This window comes from Theropithecus gelada, chromosome 2 (genome assembly GCF_003255815.1).
Source record: "Theropithecus gelada isolate Dixy chromosome 2, Tgel_1.0, whole genome shotgun sequence".
NCBI classification, from domain to species: Eukaryota; Metazoa; Chordata; class Mammalia; order Primates; family Cercopithecidae; genus Theropithecus; species Theropithecus gelada.
The window spans coordinates 140,280,155-140,294,821 of NC_037669.1; the positions used below are offsets into that span (position 1 = coordinate 140,280,155).

The following is a 14,667-nucleotide window of genomic DNA, read 5'->3' on the forward strand; positions in this document are numbered from 1 at the left end:
GGGAGGGAGTTCCCAACCCCTTGCACTTCCAGGGTGAGTTGACACCCCACCCTGCTTCTGTTCACCCTCTGTGGGCTGCACCCCCTGTCTAACCAGTCCCAGTGATATGAACCGGGTACCTCAGTTGGAAATGCAGATATCACCCGCCTTCTGCATTGGTCTCACTAGGAGCTGCAGACCAGAGCTGTTCCTATTTGACCATCTTGCCTGGAAGTCCCCTTGTCTACATTGTTATAAGCACATAAAGAAGAAACCCTTCATGATTGTAGGCAGTTCTGAGAAAAATTATTTTTATTATTGTATACATGTACATTTCTAAATGTATATACAAAAATATCAATACTCTTTGATGGAATGTAACAGAATCCAGAATCTCTGCCACACATTATTCATCATCTAGAATAAAATTCTAATTTACTAGACATATAGAGAAACAGGAAAATTATGACCCATACTTAAGAGAAAAGACACCAATGAAGACCAACTCCAAGATGACCCGGATTTGGAACGAGGAGACAGAGATTTCAAACAGTCATTAAAACTATGCTCAAAAGTCTAGAGGAAAATGTGAGAGGCAGTGCAATGGCAACTGGCACATGGGTTTATGTATATGCACTCTATTCTTCATAGAAAATTATGTTACTTATTAAAGTAATGATGACAAAAAATAGCTTGATTACGCACATTCAAAAGAAGCATTGACTCTGAGTTTGTTCTGTAAGACATTCACTTATAATAAACCATAATTTTAAAAGTACTCTGCTAGGAAGACAATAATAATTAGGTATATTTTCCAACTCACAGACCTTGGAGTTGACTTAAATCTAAATAACTGTAATAAAAATAATGAAATTCAAATAAGTAGTATTAAAAGCATCTGAAGCCCCAGTGGTAGAAAGTTTTACTTTTAGATTTCGGGAAGAGAGGATATAACGGCAAGCTTCAACAAGGAATGACAGATGAGATGAACCTTGAAAGATGTTTAGAATTACTATATATTCAGGTATGATGGAACCAAGATGAGCAATAGGGGTACAAAGTGAAGAAAGTTCTGAATATAATAAACTAAAGTAGCAATCTTTAGCTATAGGGTATGGTTTGTGACAACAGTGATAGGCGATAACGTAAGAAGAGTAGATGGGTCCAGATGGAAGAATCTGGACCAAATAGTTTAGACATCATTCTGAAGATACCAGGGAGCCAATTAAAAGACAAAATACAAAAGTTCAATATTATTTCCTTAAAAGCCACAAACCCAGAAAGGATTTCCATGATTTATTGTTTGTGATTCTTACAATTACCCAGTACAAAAAGCAAATGAACTAGCTCTTATAATTTTAGTTTAGGGCCCTAAAGTCTGTTTAGGATTAAGTTATCACATGATAGATTTGAGGAAGAAAATAATTTTTAAATGTGCTATAAAATGTCTTCACCTCTTGTTTACAAGGTATATATATATGTGTGTGTGTGTGTTTATGGTTTGAAAAAATATTTCACTGCCTATTAGAAAGAGTCCATTCCTGTGACTTCTTGGAGTTGGGGTGTAGGGGAAACAAATTTAATTTCATGTTTACAAGTAAAATTCATGCATAAAATACAAATTAAAGTTAAATTACAGATTGCCAAGTTTGCAGAAGTAAGTGAATCTTTCTTTCCTAAGGCCTTTTCTATGGCCCTTTCTGATGAGGAAACTCAGAAGTTCTGTTTTCAGTTTGTTATTAGGCAGTTATAAAATTACAGTGAAATTTTTATAATATTGATACTAAAGGCAAGGCATGGCAGAAAATATCTTGAAGCCTAGTGCAATGTAAGAAAATAAATCTTTTGTGACTAATGCATTTTTATAATATTTCAGTTGTTTGAGGTCTAGAGATATTAACTGGGAAAATTGACGGATTAAAAAATATCAGAATACCTCCCAGAGTATTTCAGAAAAGGAAGGACAGTGGAATTTTATGTCTCTGTATTCATAATGCTTATTTTATCCTTCACATTACTCACTCCTTATAGCTAATGACATCAAGGAAAGGAACTTAGATATGTGGCCATAGACACTTTATGTTGCATATCAGGGAATTATTATGTGATACTTTTTTGATTTTAAAAAGCTAATGCAGCACCCATTTTTTTCCCTGCATTTGTTTTGTGCATGATATGGTGCCTCATTAACCCTCTTGGGATAATACAGATTAATAAGCACATAAATATTTTTATGTTCTATAATTTCATAAAGTACATTTTGTTTGAAACATTTACTCCAATGGTCTTACAGTAATGTTGCACAAAAACAAGGCTCACTCCAGATGTGATTCACTCTCGCTGCAATAAAGTTATCCTTGTAAATTATTCCAGTGTTTACAAAAAAAGGGGGATCATGGAAAAAAATTGTGACTTTCCCTCCAAAAGGGAAAACTATCCCAATGAATCTACTATTATCAGTTTATTTGTCCTCATTTGCTGGTTTATGATATTAATATATTTTAAAGTTCACTATTAAATCAAGAGCAGAAGGCTAATGAACTTTAATATATTTTCATGCACTGGTGGTCAAATTATGATAATAAAATGCCAGATGGCAAAATCATTATTTAAAATGATGTACTCACTTTTGCTCTGTTTTGCTTTGGGTTTCCCGATAGGCACGTTGTGTTCTACAAATCTTTTTTTTTTATTATTCAAATATCCTTGGTGTATCTCTCTAGTATTTTAATATCTAAATTTCCCGACAAGCTCAAACATATTCTCTACTTTTGTTGAATTATCTCTTTAGGTTCTTTTTAATTTAAAGTAAGATTCTTTCTACTATAAACCATACAACAAAAAAGGATAGATATATTAAAAGACTACCCCAATTCATGATGAATATAAAAAATATATCAGATAGATATCCTTGAACTCATTATATTGCTTTCTTATATTGCTTTCTTAATCATTATTACTGTTGACTTTAAATTTGCTTAACAGCACAACTTCTGAAAAATATTTAATAATACATCTTCTGCTATTCAGTTCTCACATAAAGTTCTAGGATCATATGAATAAGAATAACATAGAGAATGTTGCCAAAACAATTTTTTTTTTTTTACAATCTGACCAATGATCAAATGCAGACAACTTGTTGCTTTATATATCTTCCATTTTTGCACTGAGTGAGAAAGCCTTAAAACACCTAGTATTTTGGAGTTACATGCCCAAACATGAGGCAATCCAACTCCTTTCAGTTCTTAGGAGAAGAAACCAGTACATTCTTGTCGTCCCATTCTGTTCGCATACTCTGGGTACAACTTGTCTTTAGATGAAGGTTAAATCTGTGACACTCTCTGATTGATATTTACGAGTTAAAGCAAACTGTAACTGGCTTACAGATGCATTTGTAAAACAATCATCTGTTTGTTTCACAAACACCTCACTTTTCTCTGGAGGTAAGGGAGGTAAGGGATTTAAAGTTGTGTCTCAGTTGATTCATCAGCATGTCCCTGAAGTGATCTCCCAAAAGAAAATAGAAGACAGGGTTGATGACACTGTTCAGAAAAGCTAACGGTCGTGTCACAATGTAAAAGGAGTGGATGACAACCTGAGCGCATTGATACTGCTTCCAGCTCCCCAGGCGTGAAGCGATCCTCACATTCCGCATGACATGATAGGGTGTAAAAAGCACGGAGAAGATTACCACTGCCATGATGACCAAGTTGAGAGGCTTTTCAAGGGGTAGAGCAGGAGCAACCTGTCTACTCCTCTGCTTTAGGAAGACAGCAATCTTATAATAAAAGAAACACATTACAAAAAGAGGAATAAGGAACCCCAACAGTGTTAGACACATGCTGTAAATGAGGTTGTAGTTGGGGTCTCCAGAACTTGCAAAATCATTACAGGTGGTGCCATTGTCAGTTATAACAGGATTTATAATGGGAAGTATGGGCAGTAACTCTAACGTTACTAAAACCCAAATGGCAAAGGAGATTAAAATAGCAAACTCTTTCTTTTGCAGAAGGTGTTCTCGGAAAGGATACTTAATTACCAAGTATCGATCTATGCTGATAAAGGTGAGAAAGAGAATGCTGGTATGGAGGTTGGCATGGAGCACATATCGGTTGCTTATGCAGAGCACGTCTCCATATATCCAGTTTCCATTGGCATAACTCCTTATCAGCATGGGGAGGGTACACAGAAAAGCGAAGTCAGAGATAGAGAGGTTAAAGAGATAGACATTACTGCTGTTCCAATTCTTCAGAGAGAAGATGTAGCCATAAACAACAATGGTATTTCCAAGGATTCCCACAACGAACTCAATCCCATAAAAAATGGAAAGGTAATACTTTTCCAGGGCAGCCTCTGCTGCCAGCCAGTTTTCGCAAGTTGCATTCCATGCCTTAAAAAGAGAAAGAAAATATAAGGATTAAACACTAGACTGTGACTAATGACAAAACTGTGCAGAACATAATAATAATGAAAAACACTTGAATGGTGAACTATAGAAAGTGGGTTACATTGGTAAGGAAAGCATACATACATATACATATATACATATATGTCATTAATGTATTATTTTAACAAATATTTTTGAATACCTTTCAACTATGTGCTGAATATAATTTCAGGCATGGGAGATAACAGTGGTGAATAAATCAAAGTTCCTAATCTCTAACAATTTATACTCTCTTGGGAAGAATCAGGAACTAAACAATGAACGATACTGATAATAAGTGCTATGCATAAAAACATATGAGAAGGTAAATGTTAGAAAGTTTTGGGATGGAGGGTGGCAGTGAGTTATTTTTTATATGTGGTGATAAGGGTGAGGCTTTTATACAGGATGACATTTAAACAAAAACCTCAATGAAGAAAGTGAAAGAGACATATCTATATTTGCAGGAAGTGTTCCAGGCATAAGAAAGAGCACATGTGAAGGCATTAAGGTGGAAACACACATAGAGGGCTTGACAAATAGCAAAGAAACAAAGGGAAAGTGTGATAAAATAATTGAAGAGAAGATTTTGAATTCACTTTTGTGTCTGTAAACATACCACAGTCCCCAGCATATTGTAGTTGCTCAACAAATTCTTCTGAGTTAAACCATAACCTAGAAAGGGAAATAAGAATTTTTAGAACGTCAGTCTTACTATTTTAAGCTTTTACTTGTTTCCATATTGCTAAACAATTCTGCATATTGTATTAAATTCATAAACTATGATACAACTTCAGTTTTAAAACTTAATTTTTAAAAATTCAAAATATGAAACTGAAAATCTTAGTAATATTAACATTGGTCATTATTTATTGAAAGATGATATGCCTCAGACTGGGTAATTTATATAAAATAGAAATTTATTTCTCACAGTTCTATAGGCTGCAAAGTCCAAGATCAAGGTGTCAGCAGATTTGGTGTCTGATGAAAAGTCAGCCTCTGCTTCAAAAATAGTGGCTGTTGTGTCCTCACAACAGTGTCAGAAGGGGCAAGGCAGCTCCCTTAAACTTCTTTCACAGGGTACCAATCGCATTCATGAAGGCAAAGTCTTCATGGCTTCATCACTTTCCAAAAGGCCCCATCTCTTAATACTATTAGGTTCCAACATACAGTTTGAGAAGACACCAATATTAAGACCATGGCACTTGCCTAGGTCGTATACTTAGTAAAAGACCTTTATTGCAATGCCTTCTGAATATGTACCATGGAAATAAGCAACCTGACTCACTCAAACCTCAAGTGTCTTGCTAACCTACCATTTTTTCCTCTTGTCACGAGGCCAGATTGTGATTGGATAGGGTATTTCAATAACTTTAATTATCTGAAAAATGTACTGGATTGCCATTGTTAAACATTAAATGTTACTTATTTCTAGTGAGGAAACCCAAGGTTGAAAACAAAATGTTCTAAAAACCTCCTTGTCAAGTAGGCTTCTGAGTATTAGTTGCAAACAATTCTTTCAATATAGAATTTTGGTAAATAGAACATAATAAGAATAAATGCACCTAAATTGCTTTTTATAAGTATGCAAAATTCAGTATAATTTGTTATGATAAGGCATCTGGAAAACTCCTGTATTTTTGTCAAATTCAAGTGGTTTACTTAAGTTAAAGATCATTGTTGTTTTGAGTGTTGTATTTATGCAAATAAGTCACAGAGTTGTAGATATGATGAGTTTAACATTTTGAAAAGTTATTTTTAATCACTTACTTTAAAACATTATACATTTTTCTGAGTCTCTCTAATCCTTCTATGGCAACCTGCCACTAAGTCCAATTCCAGACAAAGCTGCATGGGAACTTTCTCAAGCAGCAGACACATGAATGCTGCTGAAGAATAAAGCAGATTGGTTTCTCTCTGTCTTTGAGGTCACCTAATTCTACTGCTCTCTCATATTGCCAGCATATTCCTATATTTCTCCATTCCATATTTTTTAATCGCTTAAAACTTTTCTCATTTACTCTACCTTACTCATTATTAGCAAATGGTTTTACCTCCTAGTTCATTGAGATAGAGACCATTTGTTGAGCTTACTCTAGATCCAACTCATTCCCAAATTCTCAGTATTCCTATGGTACCATTATTTCCTCTTTTCTGACTCTTCGGCATTCTTCACCTCATCTTCAGTCTTCATCTCCTCTTTTCCATCAGAATTTAAACACTCTCATCTTTTCAGTCTTAAAATAAGGAGCAACATAAACAACTCTCCCTAGTTTCACATGTTCCTCTCCTCTTCATAGTTTGATTTCTGAAAAGAGTCATCTCACTAAGTGTTTTGACATCTCGACACCCCATTCCCTTTCAATTTACTCCAGTTTGGCTGCAGACCTACCAGTCCTCCAAGTAGCCTCCACATTGCTCATTCCAATAATCATTTTTCACTAATCTTATTTTATTTATCAGTTGTTTTTCATAGGCTGTCTTCCGGAAACACTCTTCCTTTGACTTCTGAGACATGGCAATATGCTAGTTTCCCTTGTTTCTCCCTGCTTGTTCTTTGCAGGCACTTTTGGGGCTCAAGTCTTCTTGGCTCAAGCATTAAATGTTGAGTTCCTCAAGGCTAATTTCTGGGCTCCATCTTTCTACAGATTGACCTAAATGATGTTATTCACTGTTGAGGTTTGATGACCAGCTATACATCAACAACTCCCAGATTTCCAGCCCGGCTTGTATCTGCCTAACAAACTGTAGTTGTTTATTGCCATTGATTGATTTTTCTCAGGTTTTTCTGCCTCTAGAAATCCTAAACTAAATTCTCCAAGTTCCTTACCAAGCCTACAGCATATCCACCTATTTCAGTAAATGGTTCTGCCATGTACCCAGGTGCTCACCCCAAAATCTAAGCAATATCCTCCAGGTCATCTAAAACTCAATGCCAATAATGAATAAACTACATGTTTGTTGACTGTAATGTCTGGATGTTTCTCAAATCTGCCATTACTGCTCCATAGCTTTCATTATCATTCTCGTCCAAGCTATTCTCATCTCTATTTTGCACTATGTCACATTATCCTATTGTCTCTTCACATCCTCTCTGGCCCTCATCAATTCATGTTTACCATTATACCTAAACAGTCATGAAAAACTACAACTCAAAATCTGGTCATATAGCTTTTCTTGATCAAAACCCTTAATTAACTTTCCACTATCCAAGGAATATAGTCTAAAATCCTTAATGGGGACATCAAGGTCTGCATGATCTAGCCCCTGTACCCACTTCAATTTTGCTTGGCATTACTCTCCTCCTAACTCATCTTTCTTCATGCTCCTTGAATGCACAGAGAGCCTTCTTCATGTGCAGTCCCTCTATCTGACTCTCTTTTCACTGCTGTTTTTGTCCTGTGATTCCTGGCCCATCGTATATTTGTCTTATATCTATACTTCTTTCATACCTCTGTTCAAGTGTAGGTTTCCCAAGGTAGGCTGTCTGACCCTCAGTCTAAACTAGATCCTCCCATTTATGCTTTCATTGTATACTAAACTTCTTAGAATTTTTTATAACTTTGTCTTACTCATTTTTATTGTCCATATCTGGCACAGTGACAAGCAGATAGTAGGTGGTCTATAAATCTTTGTTGAGTGAAGAGATGAATATAAACACCTGACTATTTATAAGCATTTTAATAAATATTTTCTCCAAGGCCAGATAAGTAACAAGACCATCAGATTAAGCTCATCACTTATTTCACTATGAAAGTCAACACAATATATAATATGATAAGTATTAAAAATTGGTAATTGTAGTAATAGTAGCTGTAGTTTAGAAACACATTTGAATAAGGCAAAATTAAATGTATATCTTCCATGATAAATTTTAAAATTGAAGCCTTTAATTAAGAAATGACACCTGAAATCAATAAGCATAAGAAGTCTAGAAAGACATGCATCAAAGTATTAATAGTTTTATTTCAAATGATGAGACTGCAGGTAGTTTTTATTATGTCCTTTCTCCTTTTACCTAAATTTCCTATCATTTTTTTCTCTCAAAATTGGCATCTATTTGATAATATTAAAAACTTTAAACTTCTAGAAATATAGCAAAAATGTCAATAGACTTTAAAATATTATTAACAAACTTCATTTTTTTAGCTCAATGGTCAGTTTTTACTATTGTTCTTTATTCTCAGTAGCTTTTAAATCCACACTTTCTGGAAACACTCTTCCTATCTTCTATGACACAACAATCTCCTTGTTTTCCTCCTTTCTCCATTTTCAGGCTCTTTCGTGGCTTAATCCTTCTTTGCCCAAGTTTTAAATGTTGGACCATTTCAGGCCTTATTTCTGAACTTTTATTATTTTGGGGGTACTCAAAAAGCTGGTGCACAAATTCAAATTTTCTTGAATTTGTTTCAAGAAAGTTTCCTTGACACAGGAAATTTGTTTCACTTTTGCATTTCCTTTTTTTCTGGTCATAAGGTTTATCTTTCTGCCTAGTCACCACTGGAAATGTTAATAGCTTATGTATTGTGCACAGCAGAAAGATTTGACTACAATGGAAGGAAAATATAGCCATAAAGACTTGTGCAACTAGAGTCCAATTTCCTGCAACTATCATTTAGGCAAGTGACGGGTCACATAAAAATTAAGGAGCCTTCTGCTTTACAGTAGTCCAGAAGATTGGGGATTGATGGAGAAATAGGGAAGGAGTAGATCTGAAATAAGAAAAATGAATGGCTAAATTATCATATTTGTCTTGCTTCTCATAGAGTTGTTTCTTCATTTTTTTGAAACAGCTTTTTAAAATGTGTGTATAAAATTATTGATAATTGTGTAACACTCATAAAATCAAATAGGCAAAAATAAGAAATAAAAATTGTCTGTAAACAGACCACTCCTAATATTTGGGTACTGTTCTACACTTTAATATTTACCTGAATTTATATTTATAAAAATGAGATTATATTTTTATGATGCTTTATAATCTTTTATGATACATTTGTTTCATTCTTTTTTCTAAGTTCATAATTCTAATAGGTTATGATTTTATAAATATGAGCTGTCCAATATTTGCAGACCAACTTAACTTCACCAGGATACACAATTTTGAAGGTACTATATTTCAAATTGGATATATTTGTAGTTGGGTATGTTTTTAGTGTGGTATCACAATTCTATAAACATATGAAGTAAGTTGCTCCTTTAAGCAAGGCTCCCAATTACAGAGAAAATTCCCTCATGAAAAATTCATATTCTCTCTTCTGCTATCTAGTAGTTATATTCTTAATTTTTAGGAAATGGAAATAGTGATAGATTGTAACTGATTTGGATGAATTATTTTGAACAGGTTTTTTTTCTTTTTTTTAAGAGCAGAAATTAAAGTGAAATCATTAGTTTCAAGTCTAAAAATATATCTAAAACTTAGAATTATTGAACTAGAAACAATATCTAATTTACTCACATAAGCAGATCAATAATACTAATTTTTAATTTGAAAATGTTTTTTACTTAAAAAATTTGGTCTTTTGAAAATCTGCATTTCTGAAATTTACTTTAAAATATATATATTTGATACTTTCTTAGTTTTTTAATTGTTTGTTTTTATAGTCTTCACAATTAAACAAATAACACTTGTAAAATGTTTACTTTTAAGTGCTACCTTAAGGCGAATTTACATGGTAACATGAGAATTTTTTTAACAAATTACTGTTTTGATTACTAAACAATTTGAGCAAAAATATGTATTCACACTGACAAGATATAATAATTTAACATTTGTAACTTTATTTTTATGTATTTCATACATTACACCAGAAATTAAGACATTAAAAAGTAATAGTATGGCACAAATTGTGTATTAATTTCTTTAAGAATACCACACACATTTGAAAAGTTATGGAAGGTATAGTAGAAATGGTTTCTGCAATTTTTCATTTTTCCTAAGTAAATTATGTTATTAGATAATATCATTTTTATGCACATAAATGTTAAATTTAATTTTTAGGATGCCTGAAAATTGCCCCAATACATTATTTTCTAAACATAAAAATATGATGTCCCAGAGCAGTGGCTCACACCTGGAATCCCAACACTTGGAGAGGCTGAGGTGGGTGGATCTCCTGAGGTCAGGAGTTCGAGACCAGCCTGACCAACATGGTGAAACTCCGTCTCTACTAAAAAATACAAAATAAATTAGCCGGGCGTGGTGGTGGGCACCTGTAACCTACTTGGGAGGCTGAGGCAGGAGAATTGCTTGAACCCCAGAGGCAGAGGTTGCAGTGAGCCGAGATCACACCATTGCACTCACAAGAGTGAAACTCTGTCTCAAAAAAAAAAAAAAAAAGAAAAGAAAAAGAAAAATATATATGTGTGTGTGTGTGTGTGTGTGTATACACACACACACATGATTGTTTCAAATCATTTAGGAACTTTAATTTTTCCCCATAAGTAGTTATCTTTATTTAAGTAAATCCAATTACTATTTTGTAGAAATATAAGTTGCTGAGATGTTAGCAAGTATAATAAATCCCTTTAAATAAAATAAAATTAGTATTTGACAACTAAAAAAAGACAGTTAATTTGTTGAAAAATAAATGTAGAGATAAAAATGACTTTTTGTTTCAATTCTTTTGCTGTTTTACATCTATTTATATAGAATTAATTTAAACACTTAATACTGAAAACCTTAATTACTCACAGGCCACCTTTAGAAGGAAATCTGGCCTTACTTTATACACTGAGAGGCACAATTTGCCATGTAGCTTACCATTCTCTTGAAAGACCTGATCCCTTGACAGGAACTCTGCCAGCAGCAGGATATACCTTCTGACCCAGTGCTGTGCCGTTGGACATGGTTAGTACAGTCTTATTTGCATATCTTGCAGCCAAGATTAATAATTCAAAAGCCCAGGAATAATTTATTCAGTCAAACCTCCCAGTCAGAGATGTTCATGCAGGGGAATTTTTGTGAGACTTTTATTTTCACATTCACATTTATTTCATTTTCACATTCAATTTCTCAATTGAATGACAAAAAACAAGTAACTCATCTCACAGGAACCACATTTATGAGATAGATTTTTTAAAAAACACTGTTGAAATTATTTGATCCACTACCAAAGGAACAGAGAAGCATTCCTTATTTTCATATTTAAACAGTAAGATGTGGTAAATACTGTTTATATTGGGAATACAGATGCCTCTGCTTTTCTTCTTTTTTAAAATTAATTTTCTTGGTGAATTTTATATTGAGAATGTAATAATGATACTTCTGGTTTCAATAACTTTGAAGGAACTATAAAACTGAAATTTTAAAGGGAAACCTGGATACATGCTATGTTGGTATACTAGCAAAAAGATACTAGAGCTTCAAGTTATTTTCCATTTTATTTTCTGTGATTAAATTCAAGAAACACATAGCGGATATATCAGATGGCTAGGGATTAGGGGGAGAGATGCTAAGTAAGATAAGCTTAATAGATGGCAATTTATATATCCCAATTGATGCTCTGCAAAACACCTGGAATACATTACCACCACCTCAGCCAGGAAGCATACCTGGCTTTTTCTGAGCATTATATTAGGTTTAGATTCAAGAAAACACTCAGTCTTCTTGATGTGAAGCGTAGGAATTATACTAAGAAAGCCCATAATTGTGCAGGCAGCAGTAATTCAATTTAAATGCTGTGTAAGTTGAATATTGAGTTAGCAATGACAGGCAGAAGCCCAAAAAGAAGCTCTGTTACAGGCATCCTCCTAGCTAAGCATTTCCCCTCACCAATATCTGACAGCTTAAAACTCAGAATCTTCAAAATATATGTATGTATATATACACATACATATAGACATACATATGTGTAAATATTACACACTTTAAAGTATATACATGTGTAAAATATATTTATACATGTATGAATATTTATGTATACAAACATGTGTATTTACACGAAATAAAAACATCTATAATTTGTTGAGTTCTTGTGATGTGCCAGGCAGATATTACACTAAGTACCTTTATGCATCAAATGCATATAGTAAGCCTCTGAGGTTGTTATGATTTAAGATTTTTCTCATTTTGCAGATTAAAAAGCTAAGGCTCAGAAAGGTGAATTAACTTTCTCAAGATTGCAGAATCAATAAGGGCAGGGACCAGAGCTTAAGCCTATATACTTGGATTCTAAAAGCACTGACTCTGATTCTTGACTGCCTACAGAATTGAATGACAATACTTTTGTGCACAACAAAGTCTAAGAATTAATAACAGGTATTTTTCAGTGACGCATCTCTTTTCTACTTTTAGAAGGAAGAAAGGTTAAAACATTATTTTTGTCTATATTTTTAAACGGGCAAAAAGCATTTGAATAACCAATGCTAGGCTTGTTAATTTTAGACATAAATTAACATGAACCCCTTCCAAGAAACAAAGACAAATGGATGTATTTCACAGGTTTCTGCCGCCATTCTGATGGAAGAAAAGGGTAATTCCCCCTTTGTGGGGTGGTGGGAGTTCCCAAGAGCTTCCTCTTTCTTCTCCCCACTTCCTGACTACCATCTCACTCTGGCTGCTAAGACAAAAATTGGTCTACACTTCTCCTTTTTCATAGTACAAGTCCTTTAGACTGGAGCCCGGTAGCCTTGCATCCCTCCCAAGTCCTACTTCCTGTTTCCTCAGAATGCTCTCAGTTGAGAAACTAGAGTGTTTCTGGGAAAGACTTACTAAAAGGTCACCAGTATTTCTGCTACAAAGCTTTATGCAGGTCTGCAAAAGGATAGCTGCACAGGAACAAGGCTGGATTCAGGATTATGACCCTGTGAGCTGGGCAGGTTTCATGGCATGCTACTGTGTAGTCTCACAGTGCCTCACACTCAAAAAGATCACACACTTGAATTAATGCTCTACTGTCACATTCTTGATTAAAATGTTTCATAATTTCTTAACAGGGGACCCCATATTTTTCTTTTGCACTGGTCTCTACTAGATATGTAGCCAGTTCTGCCTATGAGAGTAGAAACCTCCTCAGAAACTATTTCTATTCAGTATAGCACATCAAAGTTTGAGGGGGCAAAGTTTTTGTTTTGTCTTTCTTTTTTTTTTCCCCCACATATAACATGTTGAGATTCTGCACTGCTTGAGAATCAATGGAAGTTTGAAAGTCAGTGAAAGTTTGCAGTACTGGCCGGGCATGGTGACTCACACCTGTAATTTCAGTAATTTGGGAGACCAAGGCAGGCAGATCCCTTGAGCCCAAGAATTGGAGACCAGCCTGGGCAAAATAGCAAAACCCTATCTTTACAAAAAGTGCAAAAATTAGCTGGGGCATGGTGGTGCGTGCCTTTAGTTTCAGCTACTCGGGAGGCTTGAGGATTGCCCGAACCTGGGGAGGCCAAGGCTGCGTGAGCCATGCTTGTGCCACTGCCTTCCAACCTGGGAGACAGAGTGAGACCCTGTCTCAAAAAAAAAAAAAAAAAAAGAAAGAAAAGAAAAAGAAAAAAAAAGTTAAGAGTTAAGTACAACGGTGAACATTTTTTAAAATAAGTATTTTTTAAAAGCTTGCACTACTATTTGCTAAGAGGTGGTATAGCACAGTGTTTAAGAGCATAGGTCCTGGAGGCAAACTGCTTTGTTTCAAATATTGACTTCACTACTTACTAGCTTTCAGTTTTTGTGTTTGTAAAACAGAGATAATGAGAGTTATCAATCTTATGAGTTGTTATGTATATAGTAGAAGTACATATGCTATATAGTATGAGGTACTAGTATATACATATGTTGTATAGTATGAGGTACATATTAGTTGCTAAATAATTGTTGGCTATTATAGAAATTTATAACAAATGAGAGAAGACATTCTCTAAAATGATAATGGTAATTCAATGCCATTGATGTTAGAATACTTGCTGCCCAGAAATATCCATTTAAAAGGTCCTTATAAAAGCCCACATGGTAAAAAGATTAGTGAGTTCTTATCCTGGTTTTGCCTTTTACTAGTTGTGTGATCTTTGGAAAAAAGACACATTACCTGATTTCTTTGTTTGGAAAAGGGGGATAATAATTCCTACCCATCAAACTCATAATGTTCATAGTATCAAATTATATAATGTTTGAAAATGCAGTGGGCTTGAAATTGAAGAGCAGTTCATGTAAACCAGGCAAACTAATTGGGAAATTCAAGAGGAAAAAGAAAATGGTGGGAAATATAATATAAATATTAATTAAATCCTATGCTAATAATAACTCTTTCTGGGTCCAGTGGCTCACACCTATA

General features: G+C 34.3%; 1 protein-coding gene across 1 annotated transcript; it reads right to left on the minus strand.

The window, feature by feature from the left end:
• Positions 1–2,682: 2,682 nt before the first annotated feature.
• Positions 2,683–11,226, minus strand: SUCNR1 (succinate receptor 1). Its single transcript, XM_025375904.1, has 3 exons — positions 11,169–11,226; positions 5,025–5,080; positions 2,683–4,369 (listed from the first exon to the last, which is right to left on the minus strand). The coding sequence occupies exons 2-3, from the start codon at positions 5,037–5,039 to the stop codon at positions 3,407–3,409; spliced, it is 978 nt and encodes a 325-aa protein (XP_025231689.1). The 5' UTR covers positions 5,040–5,080; positions 11,169–11,226; the 3' UTR covers positions 2,683–3,406.
• Between the last annotated feature and the right edge of the window lie 3,441 nt (positions 11,227–14,667).